Below are 16,767 nucleotides of genomic sequence, written 5' to 3'. Positions count from 1 at the left end.
GGTTAAATATGATGATGATGATGATGATGATGGTGATTCTTGTTGTTGAAAGGGGCCCAGCATCTAAGATCATCAGCCCCTACATTTAAACAAGGGGGGTAAGAAACGGCTTTCATTAACCACTGTTCGCAATAGTTGTAAGGTGACGTTACTATGACAGTTGTATAGGTGGAAGATTCAATTAGAATCTACATCAGTAAGCCCCATTGAACACAGGAAATTGATGCATACAAAATTATTATTTTCTCGCTTTACAGAAGGCAGAAGACTGAAGCGGAATGTATGCGATGAAGACCTGTGACTGTGGGCCTTGGAAATTTCAAGAGAGATATCAATGGGGCAAACTAATTTTAGCGCATGTGCCAGCTGGTTGAGTCGTTTTAAGAAAAAGTACAGAATAAAAAGTAGAAAAATTATGAGATTTGTATACCATACGTATCTACAAGAAGAAGACAAAAAAGATAAAGTCACAAAGAAATTTGTGGAAGCAGCTACAGAGCGATTTTTAGACCACACCCCTTCTTCAATATACAATACTGATCAGAGTGGTTTCATGCACGAAATGAAAGCGAAAAGGACTCTGTCCGTTGTTGGTGAGAAACGTACAGAAACAGTTGCTCAATCAGTTAGTGCACTCACCCATTTGTACACAATTATGCCTAAAATTAATATGGCCGGTACTCTTTTCCCAAAATTATTCAACTGGCAACTGGAACTTTTGGTCCAAGAATTTCCAAAGAAATGTTTCATGTCAGAAATATAATTGTAACAGCCACAAAATCAGGGGATATGGGGAAAAAGAAATTAAAGTATTGGTTTAAAGAATCCTTCTTCCCATTTACGGAAGAGAAGTGTTTGCTACTGCTAGATTCCTCGACTACTTATAGTGATAAGAGCTGTCTTGAAGACATTCCTCCAGGCAACACTACAGAAATTCTCCAGATTCTTCCCAGCACTACAGGGAAAATACAGCCCTTGGACAAATTTTAATTCCGGCAGTACAAGGCTTTGTATCGCCACTTAACAGTCATTCTGCTGACTTGTGAAGACTTTCAGTTTGATGTTTATCAGAGAAACAGCATACTGAAAATGCAGTCCTTCATTCATTTTCAATTTTCTTCCCCACGGTTCAAGGACATGATTAAATATTCGTGGTTTGCAACCAATTATACAATGGAGAGACCTCCCAAGTTTGAAGTGCCTGTAAAATTTTGCCTTCAAACAAGTAAAGAAAACTGTGAAGAACAATGTGGCCTCAAAGTGCATATTTGTTGTGCATGGTGCCAAAAATATTTTTTTTTTTTATTATGCGATTAACGCACCTCATTTATGTTTCACATTCGTTCCGTAACAATAAAGTGACCTTGGCACGTGGCAGACTGCCGGTTCGTTCTCTCTCTCTCTCTCTCTCTCTCTCTCTCTCTCTCTCTCTCCAGCACAACTGCAACTCCACTTCTCTGTGCGAGCCAGCAAAAAGCAAGGGTTGTTCAGTAAGCTACATTGTTACATGGATTTTATATCAAGATTTCTAAACCTTTCAGTTCAAAATGGCAGCTACATTTTTGTACATCGCTATTTTATGGGTCTCCTCATGTTCTCTGCAAAATTTTATTATCAATTTCGATATGACTGTATGGACAGTCCTCTTGTTAGTCATGAACAACCGCTGTCAGTTTGCTTGGTCACGAAAAATATTTAGCAAATTTAACCATATACAAGAAAAATGTATAGCCTACTTTTTTTATGTTGTCACTTGTGGACTTTTATCAGGCTAACAATTACGAATACGTGCATCAATAAAAAAAAATTTTTAAATGATCTGAAATTTCTTCAAAATGCTATGTATTGACCTAAAACCTTATTGAAAGTTGATATCACAGAAAAATGAATTTCCATACTACTGAGCAACATCCCAGTGCAAATGAAAAAAGATGGCATTTCAACAACATCCCCCCACTAGTCATCAGGAAACTGTTTCCACAAATCTTCAGTGAATAGGCACTTTCTTTTGGGCACTTTTGAACAATTTTCTTATAAATGTTGGCTATATCCAGGCAATTCTACTGCCATTACACCACAAAACAAAACTAGGATATGTATCAACTACGAATCTGGAAGAGAGAACTGAAGCGTCTTGATACTTGACGTACTTTTGGTAATCTCTGAATACGCACATTGTGTCAACCTCTGAATATAAACAGACACACCATTCACATTTTATAAATGGAGATTTTCTTATGATCAAAATTGTGTCTATGATATAATAATGATTATTTTAAAGTCATGGTAGGCAAAACTGAAAAAATCAATACTTATTCACAATGCTCAACAAAATATGGGACATTTTGGCATCCCTGCAAAATAATTTGAGACAAGGGAATAGGATTTTGAAAAAAGGGACTATCTTTTATTTTAAGGAATGAATTCAAATCCTAATCTTAGATAAACAAGCCTAAGAAAATTTTTTTGACTTGGAAACAGATTTATTTATTTGAGCCTGTCTTTTAGATGTAAGTTCTTGCTATAATATTAGCATTATAACATAAATCAATTGTTACAGGTTAAATATGCCTCACGATGATGCTGAGGATTGTAAATTATTCAGCAAGTCTCATATTACAAACAACGTCATGTCACGCATGCTGGATGGTACAACTTCTCCATGGTCCTGGTCTGCTTGTAGCAGACATTTCCTTACTGAATATCTGGAGTAAGTATTGAAAGAATGTCATCATTATTATGTAATTAGTTAAAGACGATGGACAGTACAATACCTGTGCTTTCATAAAATGATCATGCCTGCAGACACAATGGTAATTATCTTAGATATTTAAAATTATGTTCTGAATACCTCAAATGCTCAGTGTTTGACATTTATTCCTCAAAAAACTATTTATACTGCCTACCTGTATGTTCATCTTTAAGGAACCACTCCTTGTTTTATCTGGAAGGAAAATAGTTTAAATATTAAAATTTCCACTGTCCACAAGGGGAGATTCATTAGCACATTTATTACGGTTACCATAAGACCACTTTTAAAATGAACACCTTATCTTTCTCTTTTCAGAAAAGAAACCTACTGTACTTTTTCATCAAAATTAAACTATCTCTAATAACTAAACTACTAATCTTGTAATAAATGTTAATATAATGCTTTTCAAGGAAAAATAATCTTTTGTAGAAGTTTTTTTATAATGTGTTATTTCATAGTTTTAAGGAATAATTTTATACATTCACACTCCCCACAGAGCATTTTTTCTATGCTGTTTTTCAGACCTGTTCTTAAACCAGAAATACTTTAAGAAAAAGCAACCTCTTTTAAAAGGTCCTTTTCATTTTCAACACTAAATGATAAAACTGAATACTGCTGAGATACCACTATACTGCACACATACTACACCTTTCATATTTTGAAGTGTGGACTAGTTCTGTCACATTATGTAAAAGAAGAAACATCAGTGCCACAAATAACAAAAATGCACACTGCGTAACCAAATGCATGATATGTGCATACCTTCAAATGAAACAGAAAGAGAGTGTGAGGAAGAAGCACACCTGCAATTCTATTAACTCAGCAAGGGTAACTACTTACACACAACTTGACAGTCGAGTAATTGCTAAGCAAATGTGCAAATATGTACTACAGGCGCTCGTGTTTCACGATGTCTTTCCTTTCAGTTTCCAAAAAAAAAAGGAGGACACTTCTCTATTCCTCCAAAAATCTTTCCAGATGCCTAAAGAGATGGTGATTGTGATGGTGACCAGATTATTGTTTTAAATAAAGAGAGAAATAAAGAGAGAGAAATTTGAAAGACAGGAAGGCAGAGGAGACATTAAGAAAAACTACTCAAGTAGGATTACCATATGTGTAAAATGTAACTTTAAAGCTTTTCAGTGTGTCAAAAACAATCATTATAACACATACTACACTGTAACATACCTATAAAAAAATACACACTATTAAACAAAGAATGACATGTTTTTTTCTACATGAACATTCTTAGATGCTATCAAATCACTTTAAATCATGCATATATATGTATATATACAATATTATTTACGTTGCATAAACTTGTGAACTGGTGATATTATGAACAAGTTTGTAGTAGTCCTCCACTGACACCTTAGTAACTTTTAGAAATGTTTCTGTACTTATCCAAGCCACTAATAATTGTCTGTCATCCTCAGCAACAGCATTTGGACTGAAGCCAGTCTCCCTGCTCTGATCCTGGCAGCTAAGAGTAGGGAAGTGAGAGGAAATTCTGCAGGCAACAACTTTGTTCCTTGGAGAGGGTAGGGGAAGCAGGGGGTCAAGTGGAATGCTGCAGGCATTGGCTCCGTTCATTGGAGAAGGGAGGGGAAGGATTGCTTCTTCATCTTATGTATTTTTATGTGTTAGGGAGTAAATGTAAGTTAAAAAGTTTGATGAAATAAAAGTATGAAATTAAATTAAGGAGTATTTTATAAGATTGGATATGATATTTAAACTTAATAGCATACATCATCACTGGCTGCTCCCTAAGCATCCCCCTGTGGGTAGGGGTGGTAGAATAATAACCACAGTATCCCCTGCCTATTGTAAGAGGTGGCTAAAAGGGGCCCCAAGAGCTCCCAACTTGGGATCATAGGTTGGCAACCACAGGGCCATTAACTGAGTCCTGACATTGCTTCTACTTACTGGTGTCAAGCTTCTCACTTTCATCTGTCCTATCCGACCTCTCTTGGTCAACTCTTGTTCTTTACTAACCCTAACGGTGTTAGGCTTGCGAATCCTAGAGAGTCTTTCATTTTTATGCCCTTCCTGGCCTTTGTCTCTCTTTAGCCGATACCTTCATTTTTCGAAGTGTCAGTCCTCTTCCATTTATTTTCCTCTGATTAGTACTAATAGAGCATGGTTGCCCAGTTGTACTTCCTCTTAAAACAGTAATCACCACCACCACCATCCCTGCTCTAAGGTAGCTCATCAAGGTTTGAGAAGTAATGTATGTAGAAGAGTGTTCCTATATTGCCATACCGTACGTGACTTAATTAGAAGGCCAATGTATTTGAACTTTTCTAATATACTGTAAATAGTACATAACGAAATATCAATTTCATGAAGCTTTTATATAATTCAAAATTCATATAGTGGTATTCTAATTAATCCAATATCTAATAATACAATAGAAAAGTAGTAGGGAAATGAAATATGAATCCAGAAAGGACAAATGATGTTGCACAGTTCCTACTAAATTGTTCCCATTATACATAAAGGAGATGAAAACAATGCTGCTTATCTTAGTCTTGCAGCAATCCTTGCTTAGCACAAACATTGAGTAACTCTAAAGAATTGTTGATGAAACATTGTGAGGAGTTCAAAAATCTAACTTGACTGAACAATTTATTGAAGGCACAATTTGATGGTGTCATTCCTTGTGAATAGAATGATATTATTCTCATCTTCAGGAAGTAGTCAAAATAATGATAAATAACGCTATCTTGCTAAAAAAAAAAAAAAAAAAAACCTTTTTTGTGTGCTTCAAACTAAAATAGGTGGATTTTATTAATATCATAATGCTGAATTCAAAAATGAATTGTTAAATAACAATTGCTCAAAATGTTATTTTGTCATTATGAATTATGCATGCAGAGTAGCGATATAAAACATAAAAACTAAACAAGTTAGCAAGCAAAGTAAATGATACATAAATTGAAAGCTTACTCACATTTACTTGGTCATATTTTCCTGTTTCCCATAGAATTTACTTTTTTTTAAAGTTCATGAGTGCTCCCTGGAAGGGTCGTCATGTTCAATTGACCAACAGTAATCAGCCATCATATTTACATAGCAATATCCCTGGTAGCACCGTTCTACATCTCTGAGATCCTTTCACCTTGCTCTTCACTTATGGCTCCTAAATTTGGAGGGAAGTAGTCCAGATGTGACACTGAGAAATGAAGCTTTAGGCTCATATTATAACCGAGTTGGTTAAACTTGTCCAACTTATTTCTTGCACTTTCTTTTTATAGAGGGTCCTTGATGTCACCAAAGAATTTTGTCACTGCTTCTCTAAATGTGTTCCATGCATTTTGGTCATCGTTTCTGTGAATTTTTTGTCTATCATCCATTTACGAATCGCTGTTCTATCGAAAACTACTTCCTTAATTTTTGCATCAGATAATGTGGAAAATTTTGTGCACAAATATTTGAAGCATGGACTATTTTGTCTAGTGCCTTAACATACTGTTTCATCATTCCCAATTTTTCACAGTCAACAAGACTTATATTCAGGACATTTTTGGATCCTGGTTGAAGTTGCTCTTTTTAGGCCAATGTAGAGTATCCCAAAGTTTATTCCATGCCCTGCTATCCCATTTGCATAGGAGAGAGATTTTGTTTAGTTTTTTTGTTGTCCCAACAGCAATCCAACAACCTTGAAATCATTGCAGAATTGCCACTCACGCTTGTGATATTTAATTCCTTCAAGCACCAACTTTAATGTCTCATATGTTTTGGACAGCTTTGTGGAGTGTGCAAGTGGTATGAAAGCCAGAACGTTGCTGTTCTGAAGCGAAACAGCCTTAAGACTTCTTTTGGAAGAGTCAATGAAAAGGCACCATTTGCTAGGATCATATTCATTCTCTCCCAATTGATGCAGAAGATTGCAAACATCCATACAAAATAGAAGTTGATCTTCTTGTGCCTAGTATTTTTGAACATTTTTCTTACAATTTCTGTACCAAGAAAATGTAACTCCAGATGGCAATATATTCTTTTCATTTAGTCTTGAGCTAAGTTAACTCTAAATCCCATGTCAAATCATTCAATTCAGATTATGTAAATTTATTTGTTGGTGTATCATACTGATGCGATTTCTTCAGCGTCCGATTGCAAGGAACTGCTTTCAGTTTCATCACTCAAGCTACCAAGTGGAGTATGTGCTGGTAAGTCAGATCCATGAGGAACATGCCAAATAACTGACTAGAAGTTTGGATATTAATTTTTTTTTGTTTTTCTTACTGTAACCGACAACGTTGGTTATACAAAAATACCCATCGTCATAATGATTGTTCTGCTCTCACCATTGCATCAGTATGGCAAATGGCATTGCATTTCGTTTGCCCTCATATCAGTAATGAAGTCCCTCAACACAGGTATTGCATGCAATATGAGGAACGAAAGATTTGTCTTGATCTCCCTCTTTCAATTGGAAGTAAGAAAAATAAGGTTTCTTCACAAATAAGTCTATTTGACACAACTTGGAATCGAATACATAAATTTCACAAATGTAGCAAAACTTTTGAGGACTTTGTTTTCACTGCCTTCTTTGCATTCCTGTACTCTAGCTACGATGACCTTAAAGTACTACATAAACGTTTTATGAATAACAGTCGATTGAAACACACTTTTTATGTTCACATTAATGCAAATATACACAGTTACAAATGAATGTAAAAGATGCACTAAATGAGTACTTGTTGGGGTACGTCTCATACACAACTGACTATATCAATCTAGCTTATCTTGAAAAGGAATGATGGCCCAACATAAAAATTGGATCAGGGCTGGGGTATAAAACAATTCTGTTTATATAAGTGGTTTGAGATAGCAACTCTACTCTCCTATCTGCAATCCAAGTTCCCTCGTGCTCTTAATATTGTGTATCAAAATTTTTAGAAAACAGAACTGAGAACTTTGACCCTCGCTTACGTCTCAATTTGCTACCTTCACACATGGGAATAATCGAGTGCTTCCCACCCTTGATGCATAATATACTCTTATGCCAATGTGAGTTGCATGAGAACATCTCTCATCATTACATCTTACGAATGTAGATACTACAAAACAGAATTGTGTCAAAACTAGACGTGATGTGAAAAAAAAATGACATAATTTTCATACTCAGGGTATTGATTTCCATAAAAAGTATAAATTTTCTATTTTGTCATAAAATCATGTTGGCTAGTGTAATTCATTTTTTGAAATACAAACAAATTATGCTTCAACCTCTCAAAATATGATGTCCATAATTTCAGAATGTACCAGGAATTCTTATGATGTTTTGCGATTGTTATTATTGCAGGGCTGGAAAGGCAGGATGCCTTCTGGATTCTCCTAGCAACTCAAGATACAATACAGAGTTTTCTCCCTACAATTTGCCTGGAGAGAATTTTACTGTGGATAGACAATGTGAACTTGTATTTGGTGCAGGATCTAGGAACTGTTCATACATGGTGAGAAAATTAAGTCAATATTTCACAATAAGTTAAACTAACATTCATTGCTATACAACATATACTTTAACAGATTTTTCAGCATACAGTATACAAGTATACAAATATCCTGTCAATAATTACAACATTCTGCTGAATTTTCTTCCTTTTCCCATTTTGTATTCTAGTGGTAGTGCTTATAAATTACATGCTAATATATTTTCTGTAGTCAGTGTAATGAGTATTTAAATAAGTACGTCCTTTTTCACAACGTTCTTCAGTAAGGATGATAGACCATTTCAGTTAAAGCAATGGCAATATAAGAAGCTTCTCTAAGTTATAACTAGGGAGTGGATTTTTATGTGCTAAAAATGTGAAAAATACTTATTTTTTTATGTATTGAAAAACTTTAAAGTATGTGATAACAAATTAAAATTATTTTCCTTTAAATATCACATAACTACTCATGCTCAAGAAGTAAATAAGTATAACGTTTTATATTAGAATATGGTGCTACCAAACGTGCTCCTTAAGGCAAATTGGTGTCAGTGTATGGAAACGTGCAGTATGGTATACTAATTTTTGATATGCCAGAGTAGATATTATGAATGGTTATTTTTTAAAGGGTAATGTTTTGTTTAAATATGGCAAAAGCAACCTATCATCTTTGAAAAAATGGTACCAGTTCGTACTCACCCATCACACACTGGAATATTAGTTGCTGGAAGTAGTCTCAGAATTGCAGTGAACGACAAAGGTCATCTCCAAATTGTCCATCACAAATGCATGCTGATTAGGTATCTCTAAAGAACGCCTTATACTGCGAAAAAGATTACTCCACATCACAGGCAGTCAGACGTGCATAGTTAAAGGGAGGAATTTTACCAACACTAACGCCATCAATTTTGCCAACATGAGCACCCTCTAACACATCAGAAATTTGGCACATTGTTTGAAATCCTCTGTTTTTCCTGAACAAATGTTGATATTTGACCTTTTAACAGTCCCTGTAAATCTAATTTATTTTCAACAGGGCACACTTCCTTCACTGTTTCGGACAACAGGTTAGTGGGTTTTTCAAGTATGTCTGTAGTTTTACACAAGAAGCTTAGATTGACAGATATAAACGGCAAATCATTTTTCAAAGAGCTGTCTTTCAGTACCTCTTGAAGAATCTCAATTGACGACGCGTCATTTTTATCTAGTGCATTCACAATGGATGCAAAACTTTCTAAATTGTCTGCGTAGTATACCACAGCGCTAAGCCAGGTACCCCACCGCGTAACAATAGGCAGAGGAGGAAGCGCAAGATCCGGGTTTTTCTCTTTAAACAGATTGATTCTTGAGGGTGCTTTTACCATACAAAGACTTTTTTGCCATTAGACACTAATTTATCCACTTGAGGGTATCGAGCCCACACAGTTTCACATAACTTGTGTAGAGCATGAACAACGCAAGTTACGTGTATCATTTTTGGAAAGCTCACAGAAAGGCCTTCAGCTGCCTTTTTCATGTAAGCTGCACTATCAGTAAGGAAAAGCAATACAGTGTTATATTTTATATGTTTTGGCCAAAGTAAGTGGATGGCTTCATTGAACAACCTAGCTACAGTGACATGGTTTGCAGCAAGCATTTCTTTACATGCTAGCAAATAAGAATTTTCACAAGCAGTTTTGTCATTCTTCAACACACCAAATACAATATTTCCTACTTTTCTGCCACTTAAATCAGTGGTTTCATCAATGCTCACCCACAGTTTTTCGCTATCACATACTGCCCGAATTCTCTGTTCATAACATTTTGGGAGATAGTTTTTCCTTAATGTGGATTCATCTGGAGGCTCAAAATGAATGTACTTTGTTAGAAAATTTCTCAGTCCCACATTATTTATTTTGCCAAGAGGAATGTCAGCACAAACAAATACTCTGTACATATCTAAATAATACTGGGAATATTTAGATGGGCCTGCATTTGAAGTAGTTGGTTCAGCTATTAGTAATTGTCGCGAACGCACCTGGGTTACTTGGGAACGTTGATCTGCACTTACTGTTTTACCACATGGTTGGCAAAATAATACTTTTCCATCGGTAGTGAAAAAGCTTTTAAATTCCACTACATATTGTTGAAGATGCGACCTTGTACTCGACTTCTCTTTTGGCATTATTTTGCAGGTTACGACACATGCATTTACAGTGAATCACTAATTCAATGAAAAGAATAGCAGCGGACACTGAAGGAAATAATTCTTAGAAATCCATACAAAATAACATGACCACAGGAATGAGATATGGACCCGAACAGCTAACGTTACTCTCAGGAGTGATGAAATCCCACTACCTAATGGTGGGGCAATATTCTTTCCAGTTTCCCATGTCGTTACGGTATTATGTCACTTTATCTCTCCGTGATTGCCTTTTGCTGATATTCTATAAACAAAACCCGAGCGGGCTGACTCATAAAAGTGAGTTGGAATGACATCATGCAAGGAAACATCTTGTGCAGCAAATCAAATCGCTGTCTAAATGTAACGATGTAGCCAGTGACCAGCAAGTTTTAGAACTTCTGGAGGGAAGTCTATAAATAGCCAAAACATTCAGATACATGATATTAAATACACTGTTAAAAACAATACCATAATCATAAAATGAAAATATGAGCATTTTTTATAACACAGAAGCATTTTAAATTTTATTGATTAACAAATATTGCCGATTTATGTGCTTATCATAGATTTTCTTAAAATATGTATTTACATTTAAAAATTGTGAAAATATGTGTTTTTATGTGAAATAAGATTAAAGTTTTACACTTGGGGATGCACAATAGGAATAATGAACTTTGTAACTTGCGTTAAAACTTACGCAAAAAAAAAAAAATAAATACATAAATATCCGCTCCCTAGTTACATACAACACCAATTTTCTGAATGAAAATGTATTATATTTATAAACATGGATATTCACTAAACTGATGTCTGTTAGTAAAATATCACATGCACGTTTTGGGACTGGTGGACAGTGACAACAATTTTTTTTGCACTGCCAGCAAATAAAATCTGAAATAATTAGTAGTCAGCAGTTTATTAAAGTACCTGAAAACCAAATATGTTGAAATGGTAGCTCTTATGAACAAGATAGTAATAATGAGAAAGAATGTACAGTAGTGTACAAGGAAATGTTGATTGATCAAACCTGATTAAAATAACATAAAGAATTATTATTATTATTATTATTATTATTATTATTATTATTATTATTATTATTATTATTATTATTATTATTATTATTATTATTATTATCCTACACTGTGGGATCTTGGGTGCAAACTGTGTCACACATGTGGACATGGCCCTGTTTTATGGCTGGGTGACCTTCCTGACACCAACCTTATGTGGAGGGCTGTATTCACTATTGTATGTAGATGATGAGGTGTGTATTGAGACGAATGCAAATACCCAGTCCCCAAGCCAGAGGAATTAAGCAGCTGCTTCTAAAATCCCTCACCCTGCCAGGAAAGGAACCCAGGACTCTCTGAGTCAAAGGATGTGATGCTGAACATTCAGACGGAGAGCTGGAGATAAAGAATAATACCTATACATTTCTAAGTATAATTGATTGAACATTCTACCACGTGCAGAATCATAAGAATTATATATTGCTCTCTATTTTTGGAATCTTATAGTGAAACCAGTTTATATCTTTATTTCATCACAGTAGCATCAATTGGAATCATTTTCACACACTTATCCCTACCACGACTGTTTTCCTACTCTTGCATGATGATAACAACAGATATTTCTGTTTTCTTTGTTCCCATAACTTTTGAACCTTCGTCAATCTAAAAGTGTTACAGTTTAGAATGTACGTCTACATCATGACGTAAACTGAGGTTTCAACTCGCTCCTTCTGAAATGTTCAGTGCAAAGCAGTGGTGTAGCTACATTTTATGAACTCTCTGGTAAGGCATTCCTCAAGGGTCTCCTCTTAATTTTGACTGATAAAATCAATACTCATATTATAAAGAGAGGAAGTTTGTGAGTTGGTTTGTATGTAGAGGCTAATCTTGGGAGTTACTTGACTTATTCCAGTAATTCTTTCACTATTGGAAATATTTCTCCCCGATTGTTATATCATCTGCAGGTAGTTTAAGAAACTAGAGTAAGTAAAAAAATTGTGCATCTGGGGCCCTTAGAAATGAATACTGAGCCTGAACTGTTAGTCCTACTTAAAAACAGAGCCCATTAAGCATGCTTAGAAATATTTTCTTCTTAAACACAAAAAATTCTTATGAATTTCTTCCTAACTCTAGCAGATTTTGAGGAAAACGGCTTTTTGGCACATGCTTAATTTGATAAAAACCCAAATAATGGGTAAATGGTTAGTTCCATCAAAATTAATGAGCATAAATGCAGGATGTAGAGATACGTTTTCTATTAGAATATTCAATATTCACACCCACTTATACTCTTATGTTTTGCCAGGAAATTGTGCTTTTACTTGTTAAAGGAGTGTTTTGAACCACTGGCATAGCCAAGGGGGGCCCAGGGGGGCCGGCCCCCCCACAAAATGTTTCCTGAAACTAGAGCGAGGATCAGCCGTTGTTTTTCGTACGGTACGAACAACTTAAAAACTTATGCCGAAATGTTAAATTAACGTAGCGACAAAGAATCTACTAGCAAGGCGCAATTGGGCCATACATAATTATCCACATTTGTACTGCTTGAATGAAAGGAAAACACTTAGGATTGTGATGCACAGGGATATTTCCCTGTAGAGGCCTCAGTATTGGGAATGTAACCGTATGTTGGCAAATATCAAGACATTAGGAAAGGGGCAGTTAGCAAGGGATTACTCAGTAGGGGGCTGGAACCTGATCACCGAGATAACGGGGGCCATGGCCAAAACAACTTGCAAGCTTACAACATCGTGTCAGCTTTTGTACATCAGTTCCCGGAGAGAACAAGTCCTAGGAATCCTCGGGTTGTACCGTGGTTGAGAGATGTGCTGTGTTTAAGTTGCAGCATTGGGAAGACTGTGACAGGATTGTGAGCTGCACTTAGTTCCTCATTTTGTGCCATATAAGTAACTTTTTTGAAGAGGGACTGTTTTGTCACTGAGAACCCAAAACTATGTGAATCCTCGGTAAGTTATGAGAAAGTTATTTAAAAATTCTAACCGTAGAAAGACAATCGAGGATGCATGCCTAAGTTCGATAGGTAGGCCTATATATTTTGTCAAATGCCCGGGGACTGATTGGAACCTCAAATGTCACCATCAAAACTATTTTGTAATTGGCGGGCGTGATAACTCACTTCCAATGGTTCTATCTTATCATCAGTACGGCCCAGGCTTGAATCGCAGTTGATGCATGAAACATTTTTAAAATGGGAAGTCGCGTTCTATTGATACGGATTCTACTTAAAACACTAGATCCCATCTCTTACATTTTTTTATACTTTTGAGCCATAAGTGCATCATTTATGGTGGTGTATTTTGGGTATCCATCCATACTTCGGGCTTACCCTGTACCTTAAATAATGAGTGGATGCAGTAGCGTACCCACAAAATAATTTCAGTGGTTGGGGTGTAAGTCCAGGCCAGTAGCATGGAAGGGCTTGTGAAAAGATGTTTTAATTTTTATTTACAATTTGCTTTACGTCGTACCGTAGGTCTTATAGTGACGATGGGAAAGGAAAGGGCTAAGAGAGGGAAGGAAGCAGCCGTGGCCTTAATTAAGGTGAAGCCCCAGCATTTGCCTGGTGTGAAAATGGGAAACCACGGAAAACCATATTTAGGGCTGCCAACAGTGGGGTTTGAACCCACAATCTCCCGGATGCAAGCACACAGCTGTGTGCCCCTAACCGCTCGGCCAACTCACCTGGTGGATTTGAAAAGAAAGCACATCCTACCGAGTGCGGTGATGGATCTTCAGTAGATATTGATGGTTTTGATTTTTACCATGTACTATCATAGCTTCTGTACTCTTAACATAAACCGGCTGCATTGTTGAAACTGTTCGAAAAATTGGTAATATCGTTCTTCGTTTGTGAGGAAGTAGAATCTTCATTTAATTTGTCTTCTTATAAAAAGGAACCACTTTGATACTTCACCCCGTGAGTGTGACTACCTTCCAGTTCGTAGATATTTCGATTATGGGAGACTCAAGGCCAACTCTGCTGCACCCAAACAAGGCTGTATCTTCCCCATCCCATCTCTTTCTTAACTCTGTCAGAGCCAGGAATCAAATGCAGGATGCCTTAAGTCAAATTGTAAAATAAGGGATTTTTACCTGGATCTGAGGGCTGGTTCGAAGTACACTCAGCCCACGTGTTTATAATTGAGGAGCTATCTGACGGTGAGATGGCGGCCCTGGTCTAGAAAGCCAAGAATAACGGCGGAGAGGATTCATCGTGCTGACCATATGACACCTCATAATCTGCAGGCCTCCGGGTTGAACAGCAGTCGCTTGGTAGGCGATGGCCCTTCGGGGCTGTTACACCATGGAATTTGGTTTGGAAAAGTGAACAGAGAAGGAAGCGACACCCCTGCATGGCTCTTTAGCTTCCAGCTAGTTCTTCTGTCCGGCCTCGTGCATTTAGGACAGTTGTAAAACGTACGCCTTAATAAATGCTCCTCATAAAACCTTTGTAAAAATACTAACTGCATTGATTTATAACAATAATCAAAAACGCCTCCTTTTCATGTGGCTCAGTTGGTTGAGTTGCTGTCCTTCCGAGTCCGAGTTCGCAGGTTCAAATCCCGGCTTGGGTCGGTGGCCTTAAAATGGTGTTGAAATGGCAACAGCTCCATGTCGTTGGTTTCTGGCACGTTGGTAAAAATTATACATACGAATATTAGCATCACAAAACTGTAACTTTATAGTATGGTACTATATTCTGTGTCCCAGGCTTGCGAGGGAAAGTAATTAACACTATGCTTTACGTCGCACCGACACAGATAGGTCTTATGGCGACGGTGGGATGGGAAAGGCCTAGGAGTGGGAAGGAAGTGGCCATGGCCTTAATAATTATGGTACAGATCCAGCATTTGCTTGGTGTGAAAATGGGAAACCGCAGGGAAACCATTTTCAGGGCTGCCGACAGTGGGGTTCGAATCCACTATCTCCCAGATGCAAGGTCACAGCTGCGTGGCCCTAACCGTGAGGGAAACTAATAGGACAAGGTAGACCCTACCTAGCATATGTTCTGACGTGTATTTTTCCTTTACCAACTAACAAAGTATCTATACCCATACGCTTTATATTTTATATTTATTTATTTATTTATTCATTCATTCATTCATTCATTCATTCATTCATTCATTCATTCATTTATTTATTTATTAATTAGTGCCTTCTGTAGAGTGATGAAGTTAGGGCTCCAGGCCCCCTCGTACACTTATCCACATACTAATCATAATCTTAAATAAAATACTGAGATACTTAAAATAATTAAAACTACATAAATTAATGGAATTGAAAAAAAAATTTAAATAAACCACTAACTAAATAAAGCCATCCCCGAGGTATAGGGGTAGCGTGCCTGCCTTTCATCTGGAGGCCTCGGGTTTGACTCCTGGCAAGGCCAGGGATTTTTACCTGGACCTGAGGGATGGTTCAAGGTCCACTCAGCCTATGTGGTTAGAATTGAGGGGCTATCTGATGGTGAGATAGCGGCCCCGGTTTAGAAAGTCAAAAATAAAGGCTGAGAGGATCCGTCGTGCTGACCACACGACATCTCGTAATCTGCAGACCTTTGGGCTGAGCAGCGGTCACTTGGTAGGTCAAGGCCCTTCAAGGGCTGTTGTGTCATGGGGTTTGGTTTGGTTTTACTAATTAAAATTAAAACTAATTAATATTAAAAAATCTTAAAAATGACTAATCCTCAGGCACGCACACATTCATACTTCAACCCTTCAGTCAGCTGTCCTCAGCAGGTAGTCTCGGCAGATGACCTTAAATCGTGATAAAAAAAGCTGCTTTCTCTGACTTGAGCTGGCAGGGTATTCCATAATTTGGCGACAGTCACCACAAATGATCTATTCATTTTATTTGTGCGGTGCAGTGGAATAGAAAGAATGAATCTAGAATGTGTATTTAAGTTGTGAAATGATGATAAAAATTTGAATTTAAAAGAAATATACAGTGGCTGACTTTCAGCTAGCTCTCTAAACACCATTGTTAAAGTGTGTAGCTGCCACCGTTTATCAAACATCAGCCATGAGACAGCCTGATAGTATGGGGTGATATGAATATCGCACCTGATATTGTAAATAAATCGTTGTCAGGAATTCAGTGCTCATTGAACTTTGAGTGTTTCTTCTCTCGTCATGTCAACTAAAACAACGTCACAATATTCAAGAATAGGGAGAATGAGTGTCTGTATTAGTTTGGCCTGTAGCTCAAATGGAAATACATCCCTCTGCCGTTTAAGAGGGTGAAGATCTCCAAAAATCTTTTTACGTATTTCTTTCATGTGATCAGAACAATCAGCTGTTTCATTCATCATTACGCCGAGATTTTTACCCGTTTTACTGTAGGGAATAATGTTAAAATTCAGTAGGATAGGCACGATTG

General features: G+C 36.8%; 1 protein-coding gene across 3 annotated transcripts in view; it reads left to right on the top strand.

Annotated features, from left to right (window-relative positions):
• Positions 1-16,767, top strand: part of LOC136864326 (A disintegrin and metalloproteinase with thrombospondin motifs 4) — a 644,921-nt gene that overhangs the window by 419,857 nt on the left and 208,297 nt on the right. For all 3 annotated transcript variants that reach the window (XM_067141158.2, XM_067141157.2, XM_067141159.2), the window contains exons 10-11: positions 2,561-2,710; positions 8,064-8,214. In XM_067141158.2, coding sequence (XP_066997259.2) covers positions 2,561-2,710; positions 8,064-8,214 — 301 coding nt within the window. The remainder of the gene's footprint in view (positions 1-2,560; positions 2,711-8,063; positions 8,215-16,767) is intronic.

The sequence above is a fragment of the Anabrus simplex genome, chromosome 2 (assembly GCF_040414725.1).
Source record: "Anabrus simplex isolate iqAnaSimp1 chromosome 2, ASM4041472v1, whole genome shotgun sequence".
In the NCBI taxonomy this organism is placed as follows: domain Eukaryota; kingdom Metazoa; phylum Arthropoda; class Insecta; order Orthoptera; family Tettigoniidae; genus Anabrus; species Anabrus simplex.
Note: the sequence above shows the minus strand (reverse complement) of the source record. Positions and strands in the feature narration are given on the sequence as shown.